This window comes from Uranotaenia lowii, chromosome 3 (genome assembly GCF_029784155.1).
Source record: "Uranotaenia lowii strain MFRU-FL chromosome 3, ASM2978415v1, whole genome shotgun sequence".
In the NCBI taxonomy this organism is placed as follows: domain Eukaryota; kingdom Metazoa; phylum Arthropoda; class Insecta; order Diptera; family Culicidae; genus Uranotaenia; species Uranotaenia lowii.
This window is the reverse complement of record NC_073693.1, coordinates 355,223,794-355,239,802: the sequence shown is the minus strand read 5'-3', so window position 1 is coordinate 355,239,802 and position 16,009 is coordinate 355,223,794. Positions and strand designations below refer to the sequence as shown.

General features: G+C 45.2%; 1 protein-coding gene and 1 long non-coding RNA gene across 2 annotated transcripts; one reads left to right on the top strand and one right to left on the bottom strand.

The window, feature by feature from the left end:
• Nucleotides 1–1,238: 1,238 nt before the first annotated feature.
• On the bottom strand, nucleotides 1,239–2,318 carry LOC129757300 (uncharacterized). Its single transcript, XR_008739669.1, has 3 exons — nucleotides 1,959–2,318; nucleotides 1,790–1,897; nucleotides 1,239–1,724 (listed from the first exon to the last, which is right to left on the bottom strand). It is a non-coding gene; the product is annotated as an uncharacterized LOC129757300 (long non-coding RNA).
• A 309-nt stretch (nucleotides 2,319–2,627) lies between these two features.
• Nucleotides 2,628–4,599, top strand: LOC129755298 (leucine-rich repeat protein 1). Its single transcript, XM_055751723.1, has one exon. The coding sequence runs from the start codon at nucleotides 2,670–2,672 to the stop codon at nucleotides 3,915–3,917; it is 1,248 nt and encodes a 415-aa protein (XP_055607698.1). The 5' UTR covers nucleotides 2,628–2,669; the 3' UTR covers nucleotides 3,918–4,599.
• The last annotated feature ends 11,410 nt before the right edge of the window (nucleotides 4,600–16,009 follow it).

Below are 16,009 nucleotides of genomic sequence, written 5' to 3'. Positions count from 1 at the left end.
TTGGGATTGACAGCAACATCAACGTATGTGTTCCCGAAATTGGTAACAATACGGTACGAACGAATTCCGTGAATTTAAACAGATTTTATTGATCAGTTAAATTTCTCCTGTAACCGATACAAAATAGAAGAAAACCGCGTGAATACTCATTATTCCTGTATATCTAATTCTATCGCATGTTTAATTACTAAGGACTTACGTTTAGTGTTTTTATGGTATCTCGTTTGCTATCCGGAATGCGATGAAATACGGTTACGGTAAATCGTATTCAGTAATACCTAACATAAGTGCATGTGTAACGTTTCATTATTATGCTTATAGTTTTTGTTCGGATGACTTACGCTTGTAGTATGTGCCAATGTTTGCTTTCTGTCCGAAATTCGATCCAGTACGGTAATACGTAATCGTGCTGCGTGAGACCTAACATATATGATCAACGTTTCTTTATGTTGCAGTGCACAGTCTTAAATTCATGTTCATTACCTGTGGTACTAGTCAGTCCGTCTGTTTTGTACGTATGCCGAAGTCGCTAGTCTTATGAGTATCGCGTGAACTACTATAAACAACGGATTACGGTTAAGAACAAGCTCAGATTCCGAAACCTCGTATTAATTACCTTTTGTTGATAACAACTAGCAATGTCATCCATGCAAAGAGCCTATCAACTATCGCGTAAACTCAATTTAGCAAATTAAGCAACCGGAGAAATAACTTTGCCTTCGACGATTACATGCAGTTTTTGGCTGTGACATGCATCTGCTTATTATTCTTATCATCTACTTTCTATTTATCAGTACTTATCGTGAGCCATGGAAGGCGAGTTTTGGTAGGGGCTTGTTGGTAGCGGCGGCGCGTTCGTGTATGACGTAACAGTATGTAAGACTAAGCAAGAATGAAAATTACCCCCCAACTTAACAGTTTTTCACAATTAGTTTATTAAAGGCCGTTTACTTTTACAAAGTTGATACACAATTAAAAATTTTTATTAATAAATTATTTAATATTTATTCAACTTTCTAAAATATTTTTTAAATAAGTTCACGTGGACAGCCCGCATGAATCGATACTGTACAATAAGTATTACTATTATCTTCTTTCCAAGACACAGAAAAGATTACCTTTATAGTTTTGGATTATTAATGTATGATCAAACTAATCTTTTTTTCATGGAATGGAATCGTTTGGACACATTGTACGATACAGCGAACGGGTCGTTAAGTAGAGTAACCATTCATTTTTTTTACTTTTTTTTACTCGTTCTAAAAAGGTTTGATCAAACGTGTTATCGTTGTCTTATGATCCGCTCATAAAAAGATGACGATACAACCTATTGTTAACCAACAGTGAAAAGATTCCCCATACTGGGATTTTATTAATTTTATTGAATTCCAATTAGTTTTCCGGAAAAAAATATCAAACGAGATTTAATTTTCTAATATATTTAATTCAACACGATTTTTATTACATTTAGATTAATCATTGAAATATTAACCTTCCGCTACCTGCGGATGTTAACTGATACTCCTTTAGGATGCTCCTAATCCTGCAGCATTTTCCGTACCAAATGCAATGGCACTTCCGATCCATCCTACTTCGTGTTGAAGGAGCACTGCTGAACCTTTCTTGGCGCTGCTGCCCCGTGTGCTGCCCCGCGTGCCCCGTGGCGCTGGTTCTCGTGTCTGAGTACGTCGCATTTTTTAAACAATGGATGGATTCTCCATAGTCTGGGGGCGAAAATGAAAAGAATGAAATTTAAGTTTCTCGCTATACACAAAGTAATTTTACTTACCCTTTTATTACATTGCTCTAAGGTTTTCACGTAGCCTCCATCTCCAACTTCTGTTCCGGAACCAAGTGCCGCCTGTTCCTCGATCTGGAGAAACCCGACTATCTGCGCCTAGAATAAAATATCTTACTGTTAAAAAAATCCTATTACCACAATAAATAAGCGTACTCACCCTTGCAGCACCGGAACCGTTGCCGTTGCCTACCGGACCAGCCCAATATAGTAACATTTTGCCGGGAGATGATTTTTTTTGTCAACAATTTCAGCCACGCGGTTTGCTGACAGCCGGAAAAATTTGAGGCGCGTTGCTAAAATATTCGATTATTTTTTATGATTATTAACTGAATCTTTCGGGAATAATTTGGTATCTTATCGATGCGTTGCCAAATTAAGCAATGAATTTCTTAGAAGATTATTGGTATCTTTTAAAAATGGTTTTTAACTGGTTTCTAGCAAAGGCACATTAGCAATGACTCAAAAGCAATTGAAACTATTAATGTTATCAGAACCGAATGATTCGCAAGATTCATAGTATGGTTTTTAGCTATGCGGGAGGACCTAGACCACTCTAGACTACTACCCATTTTCAGTACACAAGCATGGACATATTTGAGGCAAAAATCAAAATTTCGTGTAACTTTAAATTTGGTTGTTCTGGAAAAAGTAAAATAATTTGACGAAAGGATTACTCTTTTTTGTGTAAAGCCAATAATGAGTGTCAAGATTGAATTATATTTAAGATCGAAGTGCCTCATCTTTTGTATCAATGTAGGAAAACCCGCGTTTATTATACCAGAATCTATCTCCAAATAGTTAAAAAAAGTTATCAATTTAAAATAAATTTATCTTCTGTATTTTTTTTAATGAAAAAGTAACTAAAATCATGAAACTAGTGTGCGAAACATGCTTGGTGAAACGTTCAGCCCCACCGGTGAAGCGGCCATTCCAACGTTCAATCCTGGCGATTGGACGTAACCGGGAGAAGAAAACTGATGAAACGGTCATCATGCTGATCACCAACGCCAACAAAAGTGGAACACAATATGCAATCAAGAACAACATAGGCAAAGTTTTTACTCGATTCTTATCGGATGGAAAGGCAACAATTTCGTTCAAAATTCCTGACCAGGATATGCAAATCAAATGTGATACTGTTCAGCTAAGTGGATTTCTGAAGGTCTTGAAATCGGTTGTAAGTGGAGAAGCAATACCAAATGAAAATTCAAATCCACCAAAATTATCATGTTTGACTATGGCCAATCGGAAGACGTCGGTTCTTTCGTCCACGTCCAAATCACTGTCTACTAGATGTGTCGTGAAGAGTCGTGGTGATTACCCTATAAAAGGTTTCTCAAGAAATTTGGTCAGTTTGCAAATTTCAGAAATCAAGTTGACACGATTCGATCCTCAAATATTGTTGCTGAAAAATTTGAGGTCTTTGAACTTGTCGGACAACTGTCTGGATATGATACCAAAAGCGTTAGGCCAGTTGCGAATAGCTGAGCTCAATCTATCAGGCAATTCTCTGCAAAAGGACCGCTGGGAATGGCTTCAGGAACACACTATACAGTCTAGCCTACAAAATTTGAATATTGGCTCCAATAATTTGGCTCAATTTCCAATTAATATAATCTACCTTAGAATGCTTGTTAATTTGAACATGCAAGCTAATCACATTCAAAAGCTTCCCTTTGCAATTTGGAAAATGACCCGACTAAGATTTATGAATCTTTCGGGCAATCAGTTGGGTTCCATTCCCGAATCGATGGTACGAATGAAACTGGATCAAGTAGATCTTTCGGAAAACCAACTAGCGCAGAACCAAGTAACAGTGCCAGATTTACGTTTGCAACAGTCGGATATACGTCAAACACCTGCATTGTGGGAATTGGCGGCACGCGTGGTTGTCGCTCGTAAAATTCACTATTCAATTGGGATGATCCCGTTTTTGCTGGTGGAACTAATGCACAGGACTCCAATCTGCGCCTGTGGGTTGCTCTGCTTTACGTCGCGAATACACGAACGGGCCAAAGTTATACGGCTTAATTGCCAGCATACCATCATTAACAGTAATCACGCTATTTACGCCGATAGTGTTTTCTGCAGCCAGCGATGCAGTTCACGCATCTAAGTTTCTTCCGTGAGACTGACTTTTTAAGTGATAATTTAGATGATTGTATTTATAAAATATACGTTGTAACATTGTTTCAAGTTTTTTTTATTACTGAATCCTGTCATCTATATATGAATAAAAGTTAATGTGTTTATTTTGTCATCACTGACTTTAATGTTTCTAAAGATTTCACCACAAGTGCATGCGCTGATTCGAAATTGGCCAGAGTTTCAGTCAATTCTTTTAATCTGGCGTCTTTCTCCACAAGGTCGTGAATCAAATCGAGCTTACTTTTACCTGCATACTCGGAGTGAAGCCTCTCGATGTCTTGTCGTTCTTGCATTTCCTCCAGCGATAAGAATTCTACGTCATCGGTTTGGCACGATTGGTCTTGAAGAATCAATTTATCATCTGGAGCTTCTATCTGTATTTCCGACACGGAATCGGTTCTTAACCTCTTTTGAATTATTTCTTCAGGCTCAGTATCATTGCACCTGATTACTTCTAAAATTTCCATTTCTTCCGAATCCTCTTCAAAGTAGTAAATTTCATCCTCACATCGTATAATATCGTCATCTAGAGCACTAACAGGCTCTATTTCTATTTGACTACAATGAGGCCTACATTCTGGAACTGACAGAACTACGGGGAAAAGCTCAGGCTCAACGTTTTTCGGTGGATTTATCTGATTAGCAAAGTTGTTGGTCTTGACGAGTGTGGTGGGTGTATCGTAAAATTGTCCTTTCATAAAAACGTCTTTCTTTGGAATGGATAGAGAGTTAAGCATCCGTGAAGCTGGATTTCTATAGTCACTAACGGTAAAGTGTCTCGTACAAACGACGGCCCGATGTTTAAGCACAGTATCATCTTCCTGCTCCAATCCAAGCGCCTTTTTCCACTGCTCCAAACAATCTTGCCGCTTGGGAAATCGGTGGCACAGTATGTTTTGATCACTATTTCCGCATCCGGGAATGATACAAAAGCGGACCATTATTTTAAAAAACCAATTTCGGCTGTTTGTTAAGGTCCGTTAAGGAGGTTTGTTATGATTTTTTTTATACACTCAGAATCAAAACAACCCAAAATTGACTTTGCCAAGGCAGCAAAATCAAGTTCAGCTTGCTTTCTTTGGGGCGTTGTCAATGCACCAAAACAAAAGTTCGTTGCTGGAACTGACCACCCCAAAAAATTTCCCTTATTGTTTTCAGAAAGGTTGTTTCTTTTTCCCAGCGAGTCAGCCGATCGTTCCGGAAAAAAAGTTTGGTAAGTAGATTTAAAAGCAATGTTCTCGGGCGTTCTTTTATCTTATTTAAAGTTTTTTAGGCGGATTTGTATCGGATGGAATCTTTCTTCTGGAGCGGTACCTTTGAATGCGCTGTACTCCGGCGATGCAAAGGAAGGAAGAAGAAACCATTGAAAAACCGAAAGAAGCGGATGGCGATCTGGAGCAAAAGTCGGACTTGCCATTCACTACTTACTGAAGACGGGAACTCTGGAAGGTCCGAAAATTGGGACGACTCTTGCTTTATTTTAAATAGTGCCAATCTCCGGAAATTTCCCATTAACATTTATCAAAACATGAATTCGGATGTTCCTATTCCTTTCTGATTGGTGTGGAGGTCACTCACAGTCCATGAGCTTTACATAAGGTGTGGATGAACTCGGTTTGCCGTGGTATAGGTGATCGAAAAAACGTAAACATTGTGTGTATTACAGTGATGACGTCATAACATCATCGGGGCTGCAGTGCGTAATATAGTTTACTAGAAAAGTTTTCAAATTAACATGATTAAAGTACTATAATACTGAAAATAGTGAACGCTCGTATAAAAGGTGAAACATATATCCTTGTTGAGTGAATTTCCCATCTCAAAATGAGTATTGAATGGCTTTTTTCAGCGTGATTCGGTTGTTACAGAACGCGTTTTTTTTACCGTGGATTGTTCCCTCGTCGTGGAATAACCATCTTAGAAGATCTTGTTATCGAGGGCGATGATGTAATGGAGGCTAATTGTGGTCGATGCCACTTAAATTAGAAGATGAATTTTCTTTAAATTTTAGGTCATATTGTGGCATTTTGTTTTCATTAACTCTCCCACTTTCCCCGAAATGGCGTGCACTTACCGCTCTTCCTGTCGTCGTCCCTGGAGGGATCTCCTCCGCCTCGGCCTCGCCGGTCCCACTGTGGGCATTCGCCCCGTGTTGATCACGCCTGCTCGACGACACGTCGCCCTTGCAACGATGCGGATGTGTCTACGCGTAGCTGCTTCTCCTTCGGTTGCTGATCGCCCGGAACACTCGCTGATGTGCGCCGGCAATTTTCCAGCTGGAACCGGACCTGAAGATTGCCTGCGAGCGACTCCTCCGATCTTCGCCCGAAAGCGCCACCTATGGGCACTGGTGGTACTGTGTCCTCCTTTTTGGCCACTTTATGCCCGGAGCTTCAATAGTGGAACGCAACAGGTGCCAATCCCCCTTCAGGGTCTTCTTCTCCTGGCGCACCGATGGATGCGCACGGCGATTGTTTCGGTTTGCAGCCGCCTTCGCCGCCACCTGAACAACACCACTGGTGCTGTTTTGCTTCAGCAACTCCACGCCACCTGGCGCACTGATGGAATAGCACCGCTGGTGCTGCTGCTTCTGTTTTCGGTTACCCTCTCGCATGCAGCGCCGCCTAGGGTCCAGTAGGGTGCTGCTTCTTCCCCCTTTTCCTGCCGCTCTTCGCACGGAACGACAATCTGCTAGCGCGGGTGGAGCTTCTCCTGCTCACCTCCTGTTTGCTTGACACCGGGAGCACCGATTGGGAACCACTGGTGGTGCTCTTCTTCAAAATTCGACCGCCCTGGAGCACCGAAGAGGAACAACACTGCTGGTGCAAATTCTCCTTCTCGGTTGCTCTTCTCCTGTTGCACCGATGTCGCTGGTCAACCCTGGGAGTCTGCCACTGAGGTCCCAATAGTGATGGTAGATAGGGAACCGTAGATGGAGCAAAAAGCAGATGTGGAAAAAAGGGCCGCCTGCCTGTGCGACCATTTTGCCGTTCTTTCTTGGCTTCTCCCGGATCAGGATTCCCGGCTGGGGCTACCCTTTTTTTTAGGCTTGATGCCTTCTCCGTCCTCGAATGGACCGCAGTGGCTGCACGTGGTCTGGCCTGGCTTTTCGCCGTGTAGTGGCTTTGGTTTAGATCCCCGAGGCACACTTCCACGCGGTTTTCTCCCGGGCGACACACACAATTTTTCCCACCACGAACTTGTGTGGTGTGTTGCGGAAACGACAATGCGGTTTCGGTCGTTTTTGTTTTGTTTTCTTTTTCGGTTTCTGCACGCTGATTTTAATGTACTCACTCCTTTTACACGCGGAGTATATTTCACTTATTTTTGGGGTTTTTATTTTATTTTTGTGCACGCTTCCAAAAATCTACATGGGGATGGGTTTTTATTGAGTTAATCATGCCAATTGCTCGTATCATATCAATTTAGGGACTATCAAAGAAAAATATAAATTCAATTGCAACACAACATTGCTGCTTTGGTAGAATTTTTCATGGATCATGACAAGGATCCATGAAAAATTCATAATCACGCCACTAGGAGTTCGAAGGAGACATGAAAATCGACGGCTGTGTGGAGAAAACCTCGCACTTGTATTCACCCTGCAGTGGTGTGTTTCTTCAAAACTAAAGACGAATCAATAAACTAGATCTCTACGCCAACGAGTCTTGGCAAAATCTATAACAAAATCGAATCTAAGCCAACGAGTTATGGCAAATGTGTCGATAATTACCAGTATATCTGGCAGAAAGAAACTCCTTCGAATCCTTAAAACAATCTACTTAATAACATCCACCTCAGCAGCATACGAAAATCCAAAATCCAATGGTTATTGATAGATATAATAACCTAGATCTTACAAATAGAACTTAACAAACGAAATTTAGGTGGGAACTTAACTGGTTTATACTAAAAGCAACAGAAGTCTAAGGAAAAGAGGGATTTAATCCTCTTAATTACCAAGGGCCCGGAATAGAGGTTATACCGCGCCTCCAGATCGCGTTCCTTTTGATATTTCCTTGGCAACCCCCTTGACAACTGTGCATGATCCATTATGTATCATTTTGTGAGGTTGGTGATTTGTGGTCAAGTCTGAATCGGACAGTTGAACTGTCGACACCATTTCAGGCGAGGGTAATTTGTGGTTCCGCTGCGCGTATTTTGGGGTGTGGACCGTGGTAGATGGTGTTCTCATAGCTTGTGGTCTTGACAAAGTTGGTAGATAGCTTTTGATAATTTCGTCTAGATCGGGAAGTCGTAATCGGAAGTTGACATGGTTGGTTGAAGATGTTCTTGATCGGGAAGTCTTAATCGGGAGTTGACATGGCTGGTTGAAGATAGTCTTGATCGGGAAGTCTTAATCGGGAGTTGTCATGGTTGATTGAAGATGGTCTTGATCTGGTAGTCATGATCGGGTAGTCTTTATCGGGTAGTCTTTATCGGGTAGTCTTAATCGGGAGGTCTTAATCGGGTAGTCTTAATCGGGAGGTCCTTGTGGATGTACTTGTTCGGTTTTCTTATTTCTGGGAAGCCTGGTCAGCTATGGTCCTCCGGACTAGGAGAAAGTCAGCAGGAATCTTGCAACCTCTTTCAAGCTACCCTGGGCGTTGTCCTGATTCGTCCTGTTGATACTGTGCTGAATAAGCAGGGTTCGTGTTAGCGGGACAAAATCGGATATTGCTGCTGCTGCGAATGAGCTCCCTCAGACGGGCCCTTCTTCCGGAGTCGTCGAGCAAAGCAGATGGTTGTGGTGCTGACGATGAACGTGTTTTTCGCATCGGCGATGCTTTTGTTGGCAACCTTGGGTAGCGGACATAGCTAGACTTGTTACTGTACTCACGAGGAGGTAGATAAGAGATATTGCTCACTGCGTTTTCCAGATGCACGATTTTTCCCGATCGGCCTAACGGTATTTCCTGCGCTGTTGCGCTTGGTTGACAGGCTTTGGCTGTGGTCATAGCTGAAGGGTTTTTGTATTGATTCGGAGATTTTTGGGGTTGGTGGATGATCTCCTGTTTGTGGTAGTAACGACTGGCGTGTTTTGACCTCGTTAGGCTCTTGTTGACTACCTTGGGTAGCGGTCATAGCTGGATTATGGGCGTGTGGCTTTTGACAGTTAGCGAGAGAGAGTCGATATGGTAGTAGCGGCCGTCATGATGTCTACTCCTCACAACTTCTTCGCTTAACTGTATTCTATGGTGCTGAATCCTCTTCTTGATGTCCTGACAATCCTTTCAATTGCAGCGACGTGGTGTTTGGAGCTGCTGTACTTGACTTTCCGAACATTCCAATATCCCGAACCTGGATGGGTTCTCTGCGATGGTGTGTAGCGCCTGGCTACGGTGGCTCACCAGTACTACTATCCCCAGCGCTGCTACGCTGCTTCAGATGACAGGATTGCATTCTGGACAATGAGTGGCGGCAATCCCACGCAAGGTTGCCAGCCCTCTCCAAATTCTGACGAACTTCCTGGCAGAGTTCTCAGAGTCCATTCAGCCGACGCTGGTCCCGCGCAAGGCCGTTGTCTCCTTCATAAACGCCTACTTCGTTGTGTTCGTCGGTGTCCTAGCGACGAATTAGCATCAGCTGTGCTTCCTTGAGTTGTTCGAATGGAAGAGTTCTGCATAATTTACTCCGAGTTGTTGGGGGCGAGGTTTCAAAGATGATGTTGGTCCTTCAGCCTTCTCCATTTCGTGTTTTGTGCTCCGAGTGAGCTTGTAGTCAGCGTTGTTGCTTACATAGCTTGAATAACTTAGTCTGGTTTGATGTCCTTCACGTGGTAGCGACCTCGCTTTCCGGTGACGACATCCTCCAGAGTGTAGAGATTGGCTCCCAGCTTTTCTTTAACGATAGCTGGAATAAATTTGGGGTCCAGTTTCTTGTTGATATGGTCCGCCTTCGAAGAAAGAACAAACGAGCGGCGCCATACTAGCTCGCCCGGTTGAAAGGACACAGTCCGCTTTTGTAGATCGTAGCGCTTCTTTGTCTTCTCGTGGGTCTTCTTGATCCGCTGTTGGATGAATTTGTGAATCCTGTTGATCGTGGATAGCCGCATCTCCTGCGCGACCTTTGGATCGTCCGACACGTTTAAGTCCTGCAGAGTGTAGAGGTCCGTGTGCAACAGAAGTTCCCTGCCGAAGTTGGCGAAGTGCGGGCTGACTCCGGTTGATTCGTGCTTCGCACTGTTGATAGCTGCGGTGATGGCGGCCAGGTTCTTGTCCCACTCTCGATGATCTTCCTCCAACAACGATCGAACACAAGTGATAAGAACTCTGTTCACTCGCTCGGCGTTGTTGACCTGCGGTGCGTAGAAAGCGGTCTTCATGTGGATGATGTTGTGACGGCTTAGCAGCGCCCGAAACACCTGCGACTCGAACTGCTTGCCGTTATCTGATAAAATAATCCTTGGTCTGGAGAACTTGAGGAACACCTTTTCTTCCAAAAACTCGACCATCTTGCTCGAATCAGCGGCTCGCATCGGGTGAGCGATGACGTATTTCGTGATCCAGTCGACAATTACTAGCAGCACAGTGTTGCCTTTCTTTGATCTGGTTAACGGTCCGACGAAATCGATAGAAATTAGCTCCCACGGGACCTTCGCTGGCTTGAGCTTCCCCATCTGCGGCATCATTCTTATATTGGGCGCTTTACTAGCCTTGCACGTATTGCATGCTTTGACGTAACGGGCGACGTTGTCCTGCATCTTTGGCCAGTAATAGTGCTGCTGTAGTTTGTGCCACGTCTTCTGGAAGCCTAGATGCGCTGCTGATGGTGCGTCGTGGTATCGCCGAATGAGTTCTGCTCGGTGGTTTTCCGGAACTACTTTCTTCCATCGATGCGTGATTAAACCAGCCTCATCCTTACAATGACAATTTTTGTAGAGCTCGTTGTTTGCGATACGAAAGTCGGGATATTTGTCGCCTTTCCTTTCTACCTGCTTGACGATGTTCTTGTACCATGGATCATTTTCCTCGGAAATCGAAAACACTAGCGAACAGACTACTCTGGATAGCGCATCTGGTACGGTGTTGCAGCTGCCCTTCCGGTACCTGATTTCGAAGTCGAACGCGTTGAGTCTCAAGAGCCATCTGCTCATCAAGGCTGTGGGGTTTTTCAAAGTTTTCAGGTAGCTGAGTGCGGAATGGTCACAGTAAACGACGAAACGTACTCCTTCTACATACCCACGGAACTTTTCTATCGCACGAATAACTGCTAAGCACTCTTTTTCTGTGACTGTGTATTTTCGCTCCGACGAAGATAGCTTCTGGGAAAAATAACTGATCGGGTGTTCTTCTCCCTCGATGTCCTGCGTCAATACAGCACCAATCGCGACATCGCTAGCGTCGCATGCTATTGAGAACGGTTTTGTGTAGTCCGGCATCGCAAGTACTGGCGCGGTGACTAGAGCTGACTTGAGTTTGAGAAAAGCTTCTTCTGCTGCTGTTGTCCATCGGAATTTGATCTTGGCTTTCGTGAGCTCCGTGATTGGTGCGGCGATTCGTGAGAACTCTGGAATGAAGCGTCGATACCATCCGCATAAGCCTAAGAATCTTTGAACTTCCTTTCGTGTACTTGGAACTGGAAATTTGACGATGCTCTCCACCTTTTCCTCGTCGACCCTCCATCCTCCTTCACTGAGAACGTAGCCCAAATATTTTATGCGTTGGCGACAGAACTTGGATTTTTCCGGAGAAATGGTGAGATTCGCCTGACGTAGCCTGGTTGCCACTTCCTGAAGAACTGCTACGTGTTCGTCAAACGTTTTAGAGCAGATAATAATGTCGTCCAAATAATGAAAGACGAATGGCTCCATGTCCGCGAAAAGATGTGTCATTAGTCTTGCGAGTCCTTGACTTGCCGTACAGATACCAAAAGGAACAACCTTAAATTGGTAGTGACCACGGGATGGTACAGTGAATGCTGTTAAGGGTCGTGACTTTTGTTGGAGCGGCATTTGCCAGAAGGCATCCTTCAAGTCAATTGATGATATGTACGAGCATCCTCCGAGGTTATTGATGATTGCGGAGATCTGCGGTATCGGATAACCTTCGTTCACCATGATTGAGTTCAGGTGTCTTGCGTCTAAACATACCCGGTATCTGCCATCTTTCTTCTTCACCGCTACCAGTGGATTGTTCCACGGTGAGAACACTGCTTCTTCGATCACGTCTAGGGATAGCATTCGGTCAACTTCCTTGTTAACTTCCGCTAGGACGTACTGCGACATTGGGTAGTACCGTTGTTTCCTTGGTGGCGCATTTCCGACGTCGATTTGATGTTCGTAGATCTGCGTCCTACCTAGTTTACCATCTTCTGCCTTCGGAAATGTGTGTACCACCTGGTCTAGTCGCTTTTGCTGTTCTGGTGAAAGCATCTTCATCGGTTCTGCATCTTGTTCAATTTCACTGCTCATCATCGAGAAGCACACTGCCTTGACGCCAAACGTTTGCCAGAAGTTCATGCCCATGATAGCGCAATCTGGCAGGCTAGGCACGAGTAGAACCGGCAATATCTCGCTTCGATTGTTGTACGATATTGGCAGACGTGTGAAGTGATTGATCTGGTGTGGCGTTCCATCCGCTGTCTTGATCCCACCGTTCAGTGCTTCTTTTCGCAGTCCCAGCTCTTCTACAATCTGTGCTTTATTGCCGCCTAACAACGAACAGTTTGCGCCACTGTCCAACAAAGCTGTAACTTTCTTTCCAAGAACGTCCAAAACGGCGTGTGGACGATTGTCATGTCCGGGATTGATAATGATAGAGTTGATGTCTAGTAAATCGGGAGGTATTGAAGGTTGATAGCTGTGTTGCGAAGAATCTGGCCCTCCATCTACCACCTCCTCGCTGCGGCGTTTTCCGCTTCACTGTTACAAACAAGACAGCTGCGTAACGTGTAACCTTTTCGACCGCATCTGTAGCAAAAGAGAATTGCCTGTGCCTTCGTGCAATCCGGAAACCTATGCCCCTCCTCATCGCAGTTCCAGCAAAGCGCTGGGCGGTACGCTGTATGCTGAACAGGATCTAGATCGTACATGTTGTTGCCTGCTTGCTGAAGCTGCTGGTTCTGGAGCTGTGGTTGATAGTGCTGTTGGAATTGCCGTTGAGGCTGCTGTTGTTGAAGCTGCTGCTGTTGAGGCTGCTGTCGCGGAGCCCATTTAGCTTGCTGTTGCAACGGATGTTGTATTCGATGGTTCTCCGCTTGACTGCCTTGCCGATTCACCAAATTGTTCTGACCTGCCGAAGTTGTAGGCGGTTGCTGACGCTGTTCCGGTCGTTGTAGAGAGTGTTGCTGCTGTAGTCCTGTATTGAAACGATTCGATCTGCGCTCCAGTTGAAGCTTCATGGCACAAACTTGCTCGTACAGCTGGTTAAAGTCCCCTTGCAAACCGTTTGCTTCTTCTGGATCCACTAGATCTGCTTCAGTTTGGATAGCTGACGTTGAAGCCGCACCTTGCTGGGCCTCGTTCTCCACCGCATGTACTCTGTTGAAGCGTGGCTGTTGTATTGGAAGCCGATGCGATGGTGCTGAGTATGATGTGGCTCCGTACAACTGCTCGTCCGCCTCCACTGCTTGCAATCTCCCGAAGCGCTGCTGCTGGTGTTGCTGAGGTCGACTTGTTGTTGCTGGTGTTGCGAAGTTTGGTTCTAGTAAGTGGTTGTGCGGAATTGGAATCCTGCGCTGCTGGTTCAGCAATAGCCTTGTTTCGTCGAAGTTGCTGCAGACGTTGACCAGGTCCATCAGTGTCTTTGGCTGAGCGGCTGTTACTATTGTTGCATAGTCCATGTTCATATTTTTCTTGACTATGAACAACTTCTCCTCTTCCGTAAGTGGTGGATCGATGAAGCGGAATAGTGTAGAGATGTCACGGAAGAACTTATCGAACGTTTCGTTGGCACCTTGAAAACGGAAGCTGGCTTCCAACCTCAGGATCTGAGCATACCCGCTAGGCAGGAATTCCCGTCGAATTTCTTGCTTGAATGCTTGCCAGGAATACAGGCGACGTTGGGCAAGTGCTCTTGAGTACCAGTCGAGGGCGTCTTCAAGCAACAGGTGCTTGATAGAAGCCAGAAGTGTCTGATCGTCGATTCCCTCTGATCTGGCAAACGTCTCCACCCGATCCAAGAAAATGTTGAGGGACGTGGTGTCCTTTTCGCCTCGGAACTTGAAAGGCCAATTGTGAATCGCCTTCTGCATCCGCCTGTCGTAGTTGCTACCACTTCGGTTTGTAAAGCTGTCGTTCAACTGCTGCTGCCTCCTTTGTCGTTGTTGAATGTCGAACCGCAGTTCGTCCAGAACGTTCACAGCAGCCAGACCAGCCGAACTACCCGACCTCCGGATGATTACTTCCTCCGAGTCCCTCTGTCCTTGTCTGCCTCCTTGGAACGGAAGAGAAGACGGCTCGACATCCGCTTCTTGCATCCGTGCTCGTGCTCCTTCATCATTTCCGGCTGCTTGTGGCCTCGGTGGAATCGTCAACGCATCGCAGGCATCCCTACTGCTACTGTTCTCTGCCTGGATGGTTGGGACACTAGTTGAAAGGCTAGTGTTTTCTGTTTCACTTAGCACCATATTGACTGCACTGTTCACGCACTCTATCTGAGCTAGCAGCGTCTCTACAAGCTCGCACACGACCCTACGCGTTTCCTCTAAACTCGCGACCACTGGAATCAGTGATAATCTTTGCCGGTAATGAAGCAATCTCGATTTCGCGCAAGCCATTTGATCGGCGTTTCTATTCTGCGTGGCTGAATCAACATGATTCCTCAATTCTACAACTGCCCTCTGGCAGACCTCGATGTTCAACTCCGGCGACATTACGTGTTCTGAATTAACATAAATGGTGTCTCTAAGGGTGTCCTCTTGGACAAGGGCTTTTAACTTGACCACCCTAGCTCTTCTAGAGCATGGGGCTAGATTCGTAACATGGCGCAAGGCCAATTCATATTCCATCTCCTCATCATTAAGATGATACAACTCAATTTGTTTATTCATCATCATTTGTTTGGATCAAAAACCAGATATTTTCAGTGGACTTACAGATCAAAATAACAACTTGATACGATACAAAAACTTGAGCAAAAATCAAAATAAGCCTAACAGTTGCTTTCGCAAATCAACTGTTTTAATAATCATAATAATATCATTTCATATAAATACTAATGATATTCAAAATATTCAAAATTATCGAACAAAATAATGCGGTTCGATTTGGTTGGGCGCCATTTGTAATGGAGGCTAATTGTGGTCGATGCCACTTAAATTAGAAGATGAATTTTCTTTAAATTTTAGGTCATATTGTGGCATTTTGTTTTCATTAACTCTCCCACTTTCCCCGAAATGGCGTGCACTTACCGCTCTTCCTGTCGTCGTCCCTGGAGGGATCTCCTCCGCCTCGGCCTCGCCGGTCCCACTGTGGGCATTCGCCCCGTGTTGATCACGCCTGCTCGACGACACGTCGCCCTTGCAACGATGCGGATGTGTCTACGCGTAGCTGCTTCTCCTTCGGTTGCTGATCGCCCGGAACACTCGCTGATGTGCGCCGGCAATTTTCCAGCTGGAACCGGACCTGAAGATTGCCTGCGAGCGACTCCTCCGATCTTCGCCCGAAAGCGCCACCTATGGGCACTGGTGGTACTGTGTCCTCCTTTTTGGCCACTTTATGCCCGGAGCTTCAATAGTGGAACGCAACAGGTGCCAATCCCCCTTCAGGGTCTTCTTCTCCTGGCGCACCGATGGATGCGCACGGCGATTGTTTCGGTTTGCAGCCGCCTTCGCCGCCACCTGAACAACACCACTGGTGCTGTTTTGCTTCAGCAACTCCACGCCACCTGGCGCACTGATGGAATAGCACCGCTGGTGCTGCTGCTTCTGTTTTCGGTTACCCTCTCGCATGCAGCGCCGCCTAGGGTCCAGTAGGGTGCTGCTTCTTCCCCCTTTTCCTGCCGCTCTTCGCACGGAACGACAATCTGCTAGCGCGGGTGGAGCTTCTCCTGCTCACCTCCTGTTTGCTTGACACCGGGAGCACCGATTGGGAACCACTGGTGGTGCTCTTCTTCAAAA